At 43.3% G+C, this 16,106-nt stretch overlaps 1 protein-coding gene across 6 annotated transcripts in view; it reads left to right on the plus strand.

Annotated features, from left to right (window-relative positions):
- The window catches only part of nfia (nuclear factor I/A), a 425,669-nt gene extending 415,399 nt beyond the window's left edge, over positions 1-10,270 (plus strand). For all 6 annotated transcript variants that reach the window (XM_034011610.3, XM_034011657.3, XM_034011647.3 and 3 more), the window contains one exon: positions 3,790-10,270. In XM_034011610.3, coding sequence (XP_033867501.1) covers positions 3,790-3,804 — 15 coding nt within the window. In that variant the 3' untranslated portion in view covers positions 3,805-10,270. The remainder of the gene's footprint in view (positions 1-3,789) is intronic.
- Positions 10,271-16,106: the final 5,836 nt, after the last annotated feature.

The raw sequence follows: 16,106 nt of genomic DNA on the forward strand, positions 1-16,106 counted from the left end.
GCGCCACCTGGAGGCTCAGAGCAGTATTTTTTTTTTTTTCTTGAATTTTGGGAGTTTTTTTTTTTTTTGGGAAAAAAAAAAGAGAAAATGGGCAAGAAGAGCAGACAGAGGCAGCGACAGAAGCAGCAACAACAACAGCTGCCACCACCACCCCAAACCTTGTGGGAGGACCCAGCGAGCCTCTTCCCGTGGTGTTCCTGGTGCGGGAAGGAGGATCATCGGTAGAGGTCCTGTCCAGATGGGCCACCAGCTGACTGGTGTGGGTACTGTGAGGCGGATGGCCACAGCTGGGCAGGATGCCACCACAACCCGGACCAGGAGCAGCTGCAAACCCCGTCCTCGGCAGCCACCCCACCACTTCCAACATCACCGCCTTCACCACCATCATGGGAGATCTGGGAGTGGCTGGTGCACCCCGAAGCAGACCTCCCCCACGACCTTCCCATAGCCATCCGCACGCTGTGGCGTCGAGATGGGGAGAGGTGGGAAGAGTGGGAGAGACGACACCACCTGGTTTCCCTCCAGGATATTGCCAGCATGGTGCTGGATTACCTGGAGGTAGACATGGGAGGGGCTCCCGTCAGTGAAGTAGAGGAGTGGTGCGCTCACTGCTGCCAGTACGGGCATGAAGAGGACGCGTGTCGAGAGCTCGACTGGGAGCCAGACGTGGAGGAGTCTGAAGAGGAGGTTGAGCTGCCATCCCGAGAGCCACAGAGGGAGCAGCCGTCTTCCCGAGAGCCACAGAGGGAGCAGCCGTCTTCCCGAGAGCCAGAGAGGGGTGAGCCGCCGTCCCGAGAGCCAGAAGGGGAGGAGCCGCCGTCCCGAGAGCCAGAAGGGGAGGAGCCGCCGCCCCGAGAGCCAGAAGGGGAGGAGCCGCTGCCGTCGCCCAGAGAGGGGGAGCCGCTGCCGTCGCTCAGAGAGGGGGAGCCCGAACGTCCACAGCCCGAGAGGGAGGAGCCCGAACGTCCACAGCCCGAGGGGGAGGAGCCCGAGCGGGAGGAGTCGGTGCGTCCACGGCCCGAGCGGGAGGAGTCGGTGCGTCCATGGCCCGAGTGGGAGGAGTCGGTGCGTCCACAGCCCGAGAAGGGGAAGCCCACAGGCCCAGGGCTGAAGGGACCCACAGGGGAAGAATACAGGCTGTTCCCACCTCCACCGCCAGCAGAGGGGGAACAGCCGGAGCTGTCTCTCCCTCCACCGCCAGCAGAGGGGGAACAGCCGGAGCTGTCTCTCCCTCCACCGCCAGCAGAGGGGGAACAGCCGGAGCTGTCTCTCCCTCCACCGCCAGCAGAGGGGGAACAGCGGGCACTGTCTCTCCCTCCACCGCCAGCAGAGGGGGAACAGCGGGCGCTGTCTCTCCCTCCACCGCCAGCAGAAGATGCTGGAGGTCCCTCCCAGCCTCTGTACCGGCTGCTGAAGGGAGCGCAGGGACAAACTGCCCGGCGGCTAAGAGGCACAGCACCGCCCAAGGGTGCCTGCCTGTTCGCATCGCCTGGGGTTGCCTGCCTGTTCGCATCGTCTGGGGTTGCCTGCCTGCCCGCATCGTCTAGAGAAACTATCAGTGTGCTTTCTCCTAGGGATGCTAGTCCGCCGTCGCCTGGGGTGGAGCTACTATCCCGAGGGCCAGAGGGTCCCGCGCCGCCAGGGGGGCCAGAGGGTCCAGTGTCGCCAGAGGGGCCAGGGGGTCCCGCGTCGCCAGAGGGGCCAGGGGGTCCCGCGTCGCCAGAGGGTCCATTGTCGCCGGAAGGACCAGCATCGCCGTTCTCGCCTCCGCCACCAGAGGGAGACGAGCTGCTGTTCTCGCCTCCGCCACCAGAGGGAGACGAGCTGCTGTTCCCGCCTCCGCCACCAGAGGGAGACGAGCTGCTGTTCTCGCCTCCGCCATTAGAGGGAGACGAGCTACTGTTCCCGCATCCGCCAGCAGAAGGAGATGAGCTGCTGTTCCCGCGTCCGCCACCAGAGGAGCTGGAGCGGGCTCTATCTCCTGCTGCTAACAGAGAAGAGGAACTCTGGCCACTGCCACCCTGGCCGGAGGTTCCTGCAATGTTGGCCACGCCCAAGGATGCCTGCCTCGCATCGCCTGGGGTTGCCTGCTGCTCTGTTTTTGTTCCTCCTAGGGTCGCCGAAGGTCCTGCTTCGCCTGGGGTCGCCGAAGGTCCTGCTTCGCCTGGAGTCGCTGCCAGTCCTGAATGGCAGCAGGAAGTACTGTGGCCGGAGCCTCACAAAGGGGAGCTGCCGGCCACGAAGAAGGGGGGGGAGGTGAGGAGACCACCTCCACCACAGCCCCGACCACCACCCCTGTGCCACAGCCCGGCGCCTGGGGGTTGGATCCCTCGGCCTGGGCTCCCGGACACCCAGGCTCCATGTCTGGACCTTTGGTCGCTGGGCCTGACTCCCAGGTCGCAGCACCACCAGGCACAGGAGGTCGCCTGGTCTCCTGCTCCGCTCCCCCTGGTTGCCCAGACGTCGCTGCACTGTCGCCTGGGCTCGCACCTCTGCCTGGGGCTGCAGCTGGCTGGTCGCCTGCCTGTGCTCCCGACGCCCCATCCAATGCACCTGGGTCCCCTTTCACCAGGTCTCGGTCCCGCAAAGAGGGCGCCGGGCTATGGACTGACCCATCCTCAGCAATGGGAGAAGGAAGACCTCCCACCATGGCCGCCCCCATGGGCCACTTGCTTCCCCTCGTCCGGGACTTTGGGACAAAGGGGGGAGGTGGCCGTTGGGGCCAAGTGTGCTGCGCACAAGGGGGGGGGAAATGTGATGGGGTGACATCTCCCCCCTATAAATATGTGTTTGTTGTTATTGTTAGTTTTACTGTTTTCATTATGTTTTTGTGATTCTTGGTTTGTTTTGGATTGGCAGGGAGGGGGTTAAATTCCTCCCTGCAAAATACATGTGAGAATGTGGCTGGAGCCTTAAGTGTTTAATTGTTAATTATTAGTTAATTGGACTCCAGCCACAGACTATAAAAGGGCAGCTGAAACCCTTTGTTAGAGAGGAGATTTGTTGGTGTGCTGTGCTGTTTAGTTTTGGTAAAGAAACTGTAGTGAAGGCTAATGCCCAGCCTACATTTCTGTATTTTGTTTAAACCTTTTGTTTGGGCCCTTGTGCCTGTTTATTTGATTATTTTTGTTTAATAAAGATCATTATTTTGCCTCTTCCACTGTCTCTGAGCCTCAAACCTCTGTCATCCTGCCACAATCACCTAGAATTTTAGGATTTAGTAAACAAAGAAGCTACAAAATGATATCGCAAAAGTCTACCGGAAAAGTATATAGTTGTCCATAAGTATATGGAAAACTACAAAGCGGTATGTAATTCAATATGTTAACGTAACATTATTCAGCAGGTTTCATTTGACTTTATGAAGCAAAATGAGTTTATTTTATAGGCTGATGCAAAACTTTTGTCCATAACTGTACACATTACTTGTATGTTGGTTTTCTGTATTTTAACATTTCAGTGTTTTCAAATGTTATTAATATATAAACACGTGGGGTACATACTATGCATACAAATCTGTATTTATACCCCAAATTATCAGCATCTTTTTATTAATCTTTACTTTGTTCGCTCAATGTCAAGAACACCCATTTTGGGAGTCTGTGAGTGGCTCACATGGTGTGGTATTGCAGGGTGAGTCATACAGTCAAGGGAGCCAGGGAGAGTTGGATTGGCTCAGTCACAAGGTTAGAAAGGCCAGCCAATCCAAATGTATTACAAAAAATATATATATAAAAGAAAGTAGTTTTGCCATCATTTTACATATGTTCTTTTTTTTCTTCTCCACAGTGGTACCTGGGTTAAAAGCCACACCTTCCCACCACCCCAGCCTGACAGACCACCTTAACTTAACGCTGTGACCGGGAGCATCAAGCCCCAGACTGCCCATGTCACTGTGGGGGAGGAGGGAAGAAGATCACCAATCCAATGCCATCACTACCACTACACCCACCGAACAAGCAGGGGCAGGAACATGATGACAAGAACAATACACACAGTGAAATAGATATAAACACACAGACAATCAAACCTGCTGATCACCACCACTCACAGGGACCACCGCCAAGTGATTAACATGGGAAATATAGACAGGGATTCATTGGAGTGCTCACAAAATTGTAAAGAGGTGGTCCTTTACTACAGGTGGCCTTACAGGTTTGACTGTACCGTATGTGTGTATATATATAAGTATTTCAAATAGGGCTGAGTAATGAAGTATTTAGGCTAACTAGTTTAATGGGAAGCCCGCTAAAGCTCACCATTCATCTGGAGCCTAACTGTTTCATTGATCTGTGCCCTGGCTTCATTAGTTAACAGTGTTAGCATCCTGAATTCATTGGTACCTGTATTAGACATTAGTTAACAGCGTTAGCATCCTGAATTCATTGGTACCTGTATTACACATTAGTTAACAGCGTTAGCATCCTGAATTCATTGGTACCTGTATTACATATTAAGGAGCAGACAAAGCTCAATGCATAATGCTTTGTCCACGACATATCACAAAAAAAACAAAATCACAGATCTTTTTTTTGGGTGGGTCCGCACTGTTGAGCATTTGGAAAAGTAAACGTTTAGATACATCAAACTCAAGCGGGGGTGTTTTTTTTTTAACATGCTGCAGTTCTTACAAAAATGTTTTTCAACAATTATCGTACACGGCCCCATAAAAATGACATGCACACAGCACGAGGAAAAGATGGTCTGCTTTGACAGAAACTGACATCAAAAACTGAAATCAAGGACTATAAAAGGTAAAAAGGTGGAATTTTGAATTGAATAAAGTGCAATTTCATGTGATAGCTAAATATCTTTGTAAGACAGAGATTGTTGAAAATTCAGTTTTTGTTTTTCCAAGTCCATTCACCCCCAGGACTCTAAAATATCGGGGAAAAGAGAAAACAAACAGAGTCACAAGCCTTTGCGAAAAAAAGGCAAGCTCTTATGCTTTTTTTATAATTATTATAATGCGACTTATATCCATTAAAATAACGGGAAAAAATAGAAAATTATCTCTTGCCGCTTTTACTATGTTAATTGCTACATTCAATTGCTAAAATTTTTTTTAATGAAGAACATAATTAAAAATATAAGTATCTGTCTCATAAGCTAAATTCACACACACACAACTTTAACAGAGTCTCATAAAAAAAGGACATTGTGCTGAAGCTCATACAACAGCCATGATACAGAGGTGTTGTTCAGTGTAGCGGACCCAACATCCAAACAAGATATGCCACCGGATAGTGAAGCAGTCCAGGCGCTTCGCATGCAGCTTTTAAAGAAACCTGTTTTTTTTTCCTATATTATACATATATTTACACTCAAAATAATCTGCATGTTCTAGTGTTAGTGACTCATTTTTATATAGATAATGTAGATTAAATGTAGTGAATTATGACACAATATTGTAATCCTAATCCAGGCATTTGCCGTTAAACTATTCTTGTTTGGCCCGCAGATAAAGGGCTTTTTTACTGCTGTCCTCTACAATCAAATGAGCAGAAAGGAGTCTTTCAAAGACACCTTGCTCGTCACCTTTTTATTTTTCCCTAAAGTTTAATTTTTAATTTTATGTTTTTGAATTGCACGAAACAATGATTCCACATCGATGTGCCTTGCCCTAGAAAGTGATATGTGCTGACTCGTTGCACAAGTTCCTATGTGGAGAAAAGTTTTGTTTTGTTTCTTGTTTGGTTTTTTTTCTTCATTTATTCCCCATAGTGTAGCAAATTGGAGAGAAAACAAAAACTGTAAAGTTAAAAAAAAAAAAAAAGTGATGTCAGCCATTGTGATTTTTAACAGCTAGAGTAAAAAGATGTTGTTGTGATACAATAGGAGTAGGTTATATGGTATTGTATATACAAGTGCTTTTCACCCCGAGGTCTGTAGATGGTAGCGTATAGATATTCTTTGGATGTTGCTGCATTTTTTAAAAATACATTTATTTGGAGTCTTCCTAGTTATTTTTTTCCATAACAGAGAAATATGCAATACGTGCTTTTAATCATGTAGAGATTGGCTAGTCGTCAGTTTTTTTCTTTGACATTCTTTTTTTCTTTGACCGAAGTTGGTGCTTCACTTGGTTCGGTGTGTTTTTAGATGGTTGTCTTTATCAATTTGTGACGTTGAATGCATGCTTAGCTAGGGCTTGTCTTAGGGTAACAGTCCAAACGTGAAGCACTAAGCTGAACCCTGCTCACAAGTTTTATTTTGGTCACAAGCAAGCCTTAAACGAATCAACTTCCTCTCCTTCAAATCCAACACCCATTTTTGTTGACAGACTGAACTTACCACATTCAAGAAAAAAAAAATGCCCATTTTTATATGCACGTTTACAAACTTCCAACTTATTCAAACTGTTTACCGATTCTTTCTCTCTCTATATAAAAATATATTATAAAAAAATAAAATAACAAAAAAAGCCGGGGAACTATTTCCTAGGTGTCTGACATGTGATTGCATTGTAGTTCACATCTTGTGTGATTGTTTCGTGCGTGACGTTTCTGTTTGGTAATTGTTCTTGCCTTCCCTCTAGCACTTATTGGGCATTACTTTCTGACGTATGTGCACTAAATATGAAATAAATGATAATGATGATCATTTAAAAAAAAGCAGCTTCCAGTGCTTCACAGTGAAGGGAATAAAAAAACAAATCACACGGACAACTTTTTGTCACAAAAGCTTGCTGTACGGCCAGTACTTTTAATCTGTAGTAATGGTTGTATGTGTAACATAAAACAAAATTATACCCTTTTTTTAAATAAGAATAACTAAGCAATAGTTTGGGCAGTTTGTTTTGATTTTGTTGGTGCGTGTGTAGTTCTGGGCTCACAAGTGAAGACGGGAAAATGGAATCAGATTTATGAAAGAAAAGGCTCTCTGTGTCACACTTGTAATTTGTATGTTGTATAGTTTTATTAATTACACTGATTTAAAAACTGCCCTATTTTATAATGCAGGACTTTTGTAACATTGTTTAAAATGAGGAGAAAAAAAAGTGTTGTGGATTTTCTGATTGTTTGTGTTAAGGCCACATTCATAGAATTGCTTTTGTTTGTTCTCCGGAAACTGGATTTAAGTTAAAAACTTTCCTGTTTCCTTTTTTTTATGTATGTATTTAAGTACATTATTTTTCTTCTTTGGATGGTATAGCATATTCCTATACTTATGAAGTATAGGTCACTGAGAAAAAAAAATGTAAAAGGGTGTTACGAGTATGCTGTATTTTTTTTTTGAAGGTTATTTGTTGCATCTGGTTTGATGAAGCTAAAGCTAGGTAATTCTGAACAAGTTTGCAGGAAAAAAGTGTTTTTATATAAGAAAAAGGCTGAAAACATAGTTTAGGCAAAGGGGACATAAAGTATTACACACTAAGTTACCTTTCTGTATTCACCGTATTACTTAAGAGAAAAAAACAGAACAATATTCTCAAGCCAAGACAAACACACAAATGGTATCTAGAAGCAAGTCCTGCCACACACACACATCACACGATGCAGCTCAATGTGAGTCACCTGGAGACAGACCTTGCCTTTTAATAAGAATACAACAGCTCCCTAGTTATTAATCTAAATATGTACTTTTGTTGCAAAAACACTGTAGTTTTGGTCAATAGAATTTATACTGTATATGGACCAAGCTAGAAGTATAGATGCCACCACAGTTTGGCTCGCAGATTTGATGGTTATTTTAAGACCTGGTTTAGGATTAAGACCACCCTGAAGCAAAATCCTTTAGATTCAAAAAGCATTCATTCAGGATTACTCTCTTGTATGTATTCAAATTGGATTCAAAATGGTTGCCGCAAGTATTATTATGACACTTGAAATGCACACCACAAAGTGATATATGCAAAAAAAAGCTTGAATTAACACATTTATAATTTAAAATAACTCAGCTTACTGAAAAAGAATGCTTAAAGCATCAAGAAAGACTTGAGAGTAAAACCCAATTGTGGCTCCATCTTTGTGTCTGATCTGTGTGCTTGGCAGGTCCCCTTTTGTTGCAGCCTCCATCCCCTCCAATAACTCCACCAGCATTCATTCAAAAGAAATATGGGTTTGAAAACCAGCACATGATTGTCGTGCCATGGGGGAAACAATAACACAGGTTATGAAGACTTCAGTGCTGAAAGCAAAAGGCATTGACCAACACGACAGAGTTCCTCTGTAATGCAAATATTGATAAAACAAGTTCAGAGAAAGACAGGGAACAATACTTTACAGTCATGCACAGCCCAGTGATATGAGAGCTAAACCCTTTAATAACCACAATATCCTTTGCCTCTTTCCCAGTCACCGTGAATCGTTTTCACACCTTTTTACTGAAAGTGCAGCAGGCAGCAATAGTCAATCGATTGCCAGTGTTACACTATGAAAAAATGTTGTCTCTAATCTCACAAAAGACAGGTGTTATTTTATTAATTACGTTTGATATTCATGAAATTCTGCCGTTGTTTTTTTAACAACAGTATAGAAAAGTTGAATGAATTATCTAATTGTTTAACTCGTCATACTTTCAATTTTTCAGTCATGGTCCCTCACTAAATAATAATGCTCAGTTCATTACTTGACATAGAAAGTAAAAATGTTATTATGGTTCTAAGGATTTACCTGAACATTTATAAAATATGAAAAAACACTCAGAGAGCCTAGTCAAGGGCAAACATCAGCGCCTCTTCCACAGAGAGACAGAAGGTAGACAGGGAGGGAAGCCGGAATCTCTTCCCTTCCTGCCGTAGGGTTCCAGTTCCAGGAATATGCAAACTATGCATCATACTTCTCTTCTTTTCTTTCTTTTTCTGTTTGTTTTTGTTTCCTGAAGATGTATGAATATAAAATAATAACACTTTTGTTGTGACAAAGTTGTTACCCCAGATACACCCTGTAAGATTCTGCATGGCTCTGTTTCGGTTTGGTTTCAGAAATATTTGCTGGCCGTTCACTTCCAAGTTTATTCAGTTCAGCCCGTCCATTGGGCTTGTCATCCAACACACCGACTAGTCCTTTGCATGCACACTTAAAATATGTGGGCATATTCATAAACAAAGAGCCATTTTACTTAGAGAAAAGGCTGAGAGGAATTTTTCTGTGAGCCTAGAAATGTTTAATTTTCTATTTCAGGGTGTATCTGGAACAAACAAAGATTAATAATCAAATGCATATTTAGGACAGTTTTCTCTTGGTGATTTTCTTAGAATGCCAAACAGTATTCAAACTTTTTCATTGTGTCTATGGAAATATCTTTTAATTTTGAACAATCCTGTGTTTTATTTTGTATTACTTTAATAAAACTATTAAGAAGGCCTCCCTGGAACAAAAAGTGATTTAAAGACATGTCTGTTTTGAAAAGGTGATGCAAAAGGATGTAAGAAAAGCTTCAATGGCACCTAAAAGGTTCACTAGGAGTTCCATTTCTATGGGGCTCCTAAAAGTGCGTCTGCTTTTGGTCTGCTTTTCAAGAAAACTTACAAACTTAATAAGCCAGCTTATTTGTCTTGAAGTTAGTGCATGCATAGGCATTTGACAGTTTTGGAACCGGCTCTGCAGCCATTAACAGCGACGATCGCTTCACCTGCTGAGCTCATGCTCTTTAGAAAAAAGAAAACAAAGTTTCTTCACATTAAAAAAAGAAGAAGAATGCAATCGACATTGATAATAAAAAGGTGCTTTGTTGCAAAGCAGGTAACATTGAAGCCGTTTCATAGCACTCAACTGTAATGAATAAAAAGTGTGTCCTGATCTTGTAATAAAAAATATTTACTGTTCTACTGCAAATCCATTACATGGTGCTAATACAAGCTGGCAAAGATGAAACAAAACTAATAATGTGACGATTTGGACTCATCAGACTCTGCTTTCTGTAAAATGCATAGCAGTGATTTATCTGCATGAAAACTATGCACTAATCTATCATATATATATATATATATATATATATATATATATATATATATATATATATATATATATATGGTAAACTTTGGTATGTTTTTATTTTTTATCTTCAGTCTTTGCCTTCTTTTTTGGTCAATGTTTATGATACCAGCTTTTGAACAGAACGAATTATATGAAAAAAACCAGCATATTATCTGATATATTAAAAACAACAATTGTAGTGCCTGTGAAATCTGTATTATATTGCTGTTCTTAATTCTGGATATTGTTTGCTTTGCTTTTTGTTTCTACACCGGTAGCCTTTGCTGTCTGTCAGAACCTTCTGATTATAGCTGATGTACAATAACCATAAAATATATTTCTGCATGCTATTCCATAATTGCTTAGTGAGCTATTATGAATATTACTCAAAAAAAGTTATGTTAGCTTTTTTTTTCTTTTTTGTCAGACAGTTTAAAGATATTTCACTGAGAACACAAAAGCTCTCGTGTTCTTTCTGTGTGTTTTCAGTGTTTTTCTTTAAATACCATTTTAAAGACTCAGTATTACATTTTTTTTACATTACTTTCTGTAGGGGTGGATATAGTATTAGACATACCATTGATTCGACTGGAAGAAGCCAATTATGCAATAGACTAGTCTTTGCCATTCTTACAAATCCTACCCTGTTCTGCTTGTCCCTACTGGGGTCTGCCCATCATTACATTTATATCCGTGAGAAAATGACCTCAATGATCATCAAACCCAAGTTCTTGGTTCCCATCCTGAAAAATGCTTAGCAATGGACTTACAATCAATGGCTTTGTCATGGGAAGCGAATGCATGTTCAGCAGTATTGGAGAAACACCACTGACTGTTAACGAGCCATTGAGCTGGTACCAGGTTAGTGCCAGGGGGGAGGGAGTCAGGGTTTGATCCCCAGTTAGATCACATGGAAATGCAGACGAGTAGGGTTAGATCAAAGCATTATCAGTTCCTTCATGAACCTTAGTGTTCGATTGCTCCACACTACAATCAAGTCTTCAAGCTGCCCAGAAACTAAAATACTATATGAGTCCAGGTTTGCCTTCCTTGTCCATTTGGATCTTGCAGAAATTGAATGTATACAGTCTCAGGGTGTCCCGGTCTCCTATTAAGAAGATGGTGCAAGTTCTCATGGCAGTCCCTTGGAATTACAGGCAGCAATACAATGTGCTCCATTCCCATACAGCCCTGCTGTTCCCAGGGTGTCCCAGTTTCCTATTAAGATGGTGCAAGTTCTCATGACAGTCATCTGGAATTACAGGCAGCAATAAAATGTGCTAAGTCTCATCCAGCCCTGCTGCTGTTCATTAGCGTGTGGTACATAGCTCGGGAAGCTCATCAGCAGAGAGTGAAGCAGAAGGTGCTGAATTCGGCTCTCTGTTCTTAGTTTTCAATGCATGTTTTAGAATCAGGACTATACACATTTTCAAAAGAAGTGTTAGCTGGCATTTTCAACCCTGTAGAAGGTAGACTGAAGAAGACACAAGCCAAAGCATCTATACTTGAGTTTCTTTTAAGTTTTACCTTAGCATTTTGAACCCACAAACAAAAGACATACCCTCTACTAAGATACAGATGTAAATGCTCTAGTGAACACACATTTGTATACCTCAACACACTTCCCAATCATGATGTTGGCCATCAAATGTTGGCCAACACGTTATTGCCATAGCTGAAGCATGGTCAACCGCCATGGCCTTTTTGATACATTTATGGCTTGAAATAGGCTTGTCAAACTCACTGCTTTCCACACAAGCCCAATAACACTGAACCATTCCACTGGATCCTCAGTGTGTATAGTGTCCTCCCACATACCCAGGTGTTATACCTCTGATAAAAGTCAAAGAAAAGGTTTCAGAACATTAAGGCAATGTGTCTGCTTGCTGAGGTTTTACCTTCAGATACTGCTGCATTCCACCTTTGTAAAAGGCAATTTGATTTGGACTGTGGAGTACAATCATTATGGGCATGGCTAGGTAGGGTTTATTTTATTTGGTTACTTAATCCAGTACCTATGTCCACCTCTATTGCACACCAGACCATTGCAATATTGAAATAGGATTTCAGTTTCATAAAAATGTTCCCACATTTTCATTATTACATTACGTTTTTCCTTTGGATATAAATAGGATTCCATTTTATGAAGAAAAACAAACCTTGTGCCTCTATTTCACCTGTAATAATCCAAATGGTAACCGTGTCCTTCTCATTGTGTGTTCAAACTGATGATAGAAGTTTCATGCAGCTTCACTGTGGGTATTCATTTCATACTTGGCAGCAGGTTTTTCTTTTTGAAATCTGTCTTTTTTAAGCTGGTGTGGATTAGTTTAGCTCTTATATTCACCCATTAGTGCTGTCACCTTTCACATTACACATGCGTTTACCGGAAGCAATTTCTGCATTTCCTATGCAACAGAAAAAAAGAATAAAAATGCTAATGCTAACACACTGTGTTTATGAGATTTTTTTGTCACTTGTGCCACATATAGGTCTTCAATCAACTTGAAGGAGAAAAACACTGGTTACTTTAAACACACTAACTTCTGGGTTATTTTGTTTTCAGTGTTTATTTTTGAGGAGAGCACAAACAACGACTCACCTTTTAAAGTGTGAATGTATTTATTGAGCCGAAACATCATTAAAACCTGTTAATTAAGAACGTTGACGGTAATGGAAGAGGCCTTGCTGCTTAATGAGATCAGATTCAATAGATTTGTTGTTTCTGACCAGCTGGAACATCAAAGACAATAAGTAGACAAGCTGTGTGTCGATCATGTGCAACACCTGCCTTTTCGGACTTACAGTGAATCAGAAAGACTCATAGTTAGACCCCTGGGTCATGATTGGAGACTTGTGCCAATAAGGAGGGACACGGAAGAAAATTAAAGCAGTACCGTATTAGTAGAAGTTATGATCTTCCTTTACATGAAAGATACATATATAATTGAATAATTACATTACTTCCAACTCATATACCTGGATATATTTGCCCGTTATCACATTAAGGAGTGAAACCTGACAACACATTTCACAAAGTTGCAATGAAGCAAAAACCCTACTAATACCAGACAACTAAGTACTATAATTCAATAACATTTGTGGTTCCTCATTTTGTTTTGTAACTCCACTGAAAACATGGCTCATAATATCATAACCTGTAAAGTTCACAGTAAATTTGATTCAAGTTTACTATTGCTGGCAAAACCAGTAGTCCTGCACGAGGTGGCACTAGTCTGGACCAGTTGATAGGATTGCTGTTGGGATCTGGTAATAGGACCACATCTGACCCCCACATACTTTCCTATTGGCAGCATGTCTACGTGTTGTGTGATGCACTGCCATTGCGGATTCAAACCTTTTCTGTGAGATGAGGCTAAAAGCTCTATAACCTCAATGCAGACAGGCCTGGCTCTATGGCATAGTGGTGTAGACCCTTGCTCGAGGTCTGCTATACATAGAAAGCAAGGGCAAGGCAGGTGGGACGGGATAAACTGATTTCGCCAAGTCTGGAATACAAAAAGGTCAAAACAATCAGGGACATGTGATGTAAGAACACGTAATTACATGTTTAAAGCAGTTCCCCACAGTGCATGCCGGGATATAAGGCGTTCCCAGTCATTAACCTGAGAGACGGGAAGAGGTATCCTGGGAGTTCAGGAAGGCGTTCCCAGTCATTAACCTGAGAGACGGGAGTAGGTAATCACCTGCTATCATGGCCCAATGAACCCAGAATGAGGTTATTCAATTTTAATACCAACTTTCCCAAAATTATACACTTGCTGCAGGTTCACAGCTGTGGATTAAATCAGCACTCAGAAAAGGGAATACAAATTGATAAAAGATTGAGCTAATGAACACCCCCAGTTAACTGAAACTGTAAGATTAAGTTAATGAACACCCCCAGTTAACTGAGACTGTAAGACTGAGTTAATGAACACCTCCAGTTAACTGAGACTGTAAGATTGAGCTAATGAACACCCCCAGTTAACTGAGACTGTAAGATTGAGCTAATGAACACCCCCAGTTAACTGAGACTGTAAGACTGAGTTAATGAACACCCCCAGTTAACTGAGACTGGCTCTCTATTACCTGGACACTCTTAAAGCATGTATTCCTAGCAAAAAACTAAATAAATGACTGCCTGACAATGATTCTGTCTGGATGAAGTTGATAGTATCCAAAAGGTTATTAAACTGGATTCATCATAAATTGCCATCGACTTAGTAGCTGATAATGAGAAGAGCTCAGCAGTAATATCAGGGTGCAGCAGTCAAAAAGTCTTCCCTTCCGAAGGATTCCAGAGGGGCTCATCTAGTAAAGGCATGGCTGCATGCTGTGCAGAGTAAGTTCTACAGTCAGGAGAGTGCAGGTTTACATCTTGGCTGGGCCAAGTTGCTGATCTTCACTTGGCATTCACAGGAAGTGTTGCATTGGCTCTGGTGCTCCTGTGGGTTAGAGACAAAATAAGCAAGGACTATTTTGCCTCAAAATGACACAGTGGACCCTGTTGACCAGGCACTCACAATGACACAGTGGACCTTACTGACCAGGCACTCACAATGACACAGTGGACCCTGCTGGCCAGGCACTCACAATGACACAGTGGACCCTGCTGGCCAGGCACTCACAATGACACAGTGGACCTTGCTGGCCAGGCACTCACAATGACACAGTGGACCTTGCTGGCCAGGCACTCACAATGACACAGTGGACCCTGCTGGCCAGGGACTCACAATGACACAGTGGACCCTGCTGGTCAGGCACTCACAATGACACAGTGGACCCTGCTGGCCAGGCACTCACAATGACACAGTGGACCCTGCTGGTCAGGCACTCACAATGACACAGTCGACCCTGCTGGCCAGGCACTCACAATGACACAGTGGACCCTGCTGGCCAGGCACTCACAATGACACAGTGGACCCTGCTGGCCAGGCACTCACAATGACACAGTGGACCCTGCTGACCAGGCACTCACAATGACACCGTGGACCCTGCTGACCAGGCACTCACAATGACACAGTGGACCCTGCTGGCCAGGCACTCACAATGACACAGTGGACCCTGCTGGCCAGGCACTCACAATGACACAGTGGACCCTGCTGGCCAGGCACTCACAATGACACAGTGGACCCTGCTGGCCAGGCACTCACAATGACACAGTGGATCCAGCTGGCCAGGCACTCACAATGACACAGTGGACCCTGCTGGCCAGGCACTCACAATGACACAGTGGACCCTGCTGACCAGGCACTCACAATGACACAGTGGACCCTGCTGGCCAGGCACTCACAATGACACAGTGGACCCTGCTGGCCAGGCACTCACAATGACACAGTAGACCCTGCTGGCCAGGCACTCACAATGACACAGTGGACCCTGCTGACCAGGCAGGCACCCAGTGAAATCAAGCAGACACCTGCAGGGCTGACCTTTGTCCATCTTCTGTAAAGCTGCTGGGTAGAAATATTAATTGGCTTGGTCATAGGATTGGAGGACGCTCATTGACCCACCAGTTCTTCAGAGCTTGCGTGAGGATTTTAATAAGAGATTAATTCCTTTAAATTGTTCCCTACCCAACTTCCTCACTAAAGGAAATTACTTTTTTGAAGTGCTGCACCCCAAGTACAAGTAAGCTTTGGTGTATGTAGTGAAACCTACTGATTTATTGATGAAAATGAAGGTTTAAAAATTATTTTGTCTGAAGCAATCATGAATAGTTTGGACTTCAGGGCAGAAATGATTTTTAGGTTTTAATTTCTTAATTACTTTTGCTTGGGCCAAATCCTTACAATTGATTGTAGCTCAGAAAATAATTCAATACATTTTCCACACCATGCACATCCATTCAATATACAGCACCCAAATGTATAGCTGTGAAAGATGCCTATGTTTTATCAAGCCTGTCTTTTTTCAAGTATCTTTGCTTGCAGGCCTTGCTTTCAGATAGTCTTGCACATTTCACCAGAGAGTAAAATTGTCCCCCTCCTTCAGGGCTTTCTTTCCTGTCAGTAACCAACCAGCTGCTTCAACGAATGATTGATATGCCTGTCAGCCAGTAAGATTCACCCTAAAGACACAGCCTAGGTGAAATGACATAGGAAGTGACAGATACCCTGGAAACCAAACCTAGAACTTCCATTTACCCAGTGTAGTAGCAGGTGCCATGTTTTAAAAAAAACC

This window comes from Acipenser ruthenus, chromosome 10 (assembly GCF_902713425.1).
Source record: "Acipenser ruthenus chromosome 10, fAciRut3.2 maternal haplotype, whole genome shotgun sequence".
NCBI lineage: Eukaryota > Metazoa > Chordata > Actinopteri > Acipenseriformes > Acipenseridae > Acipenser > Acipenser ruthenus.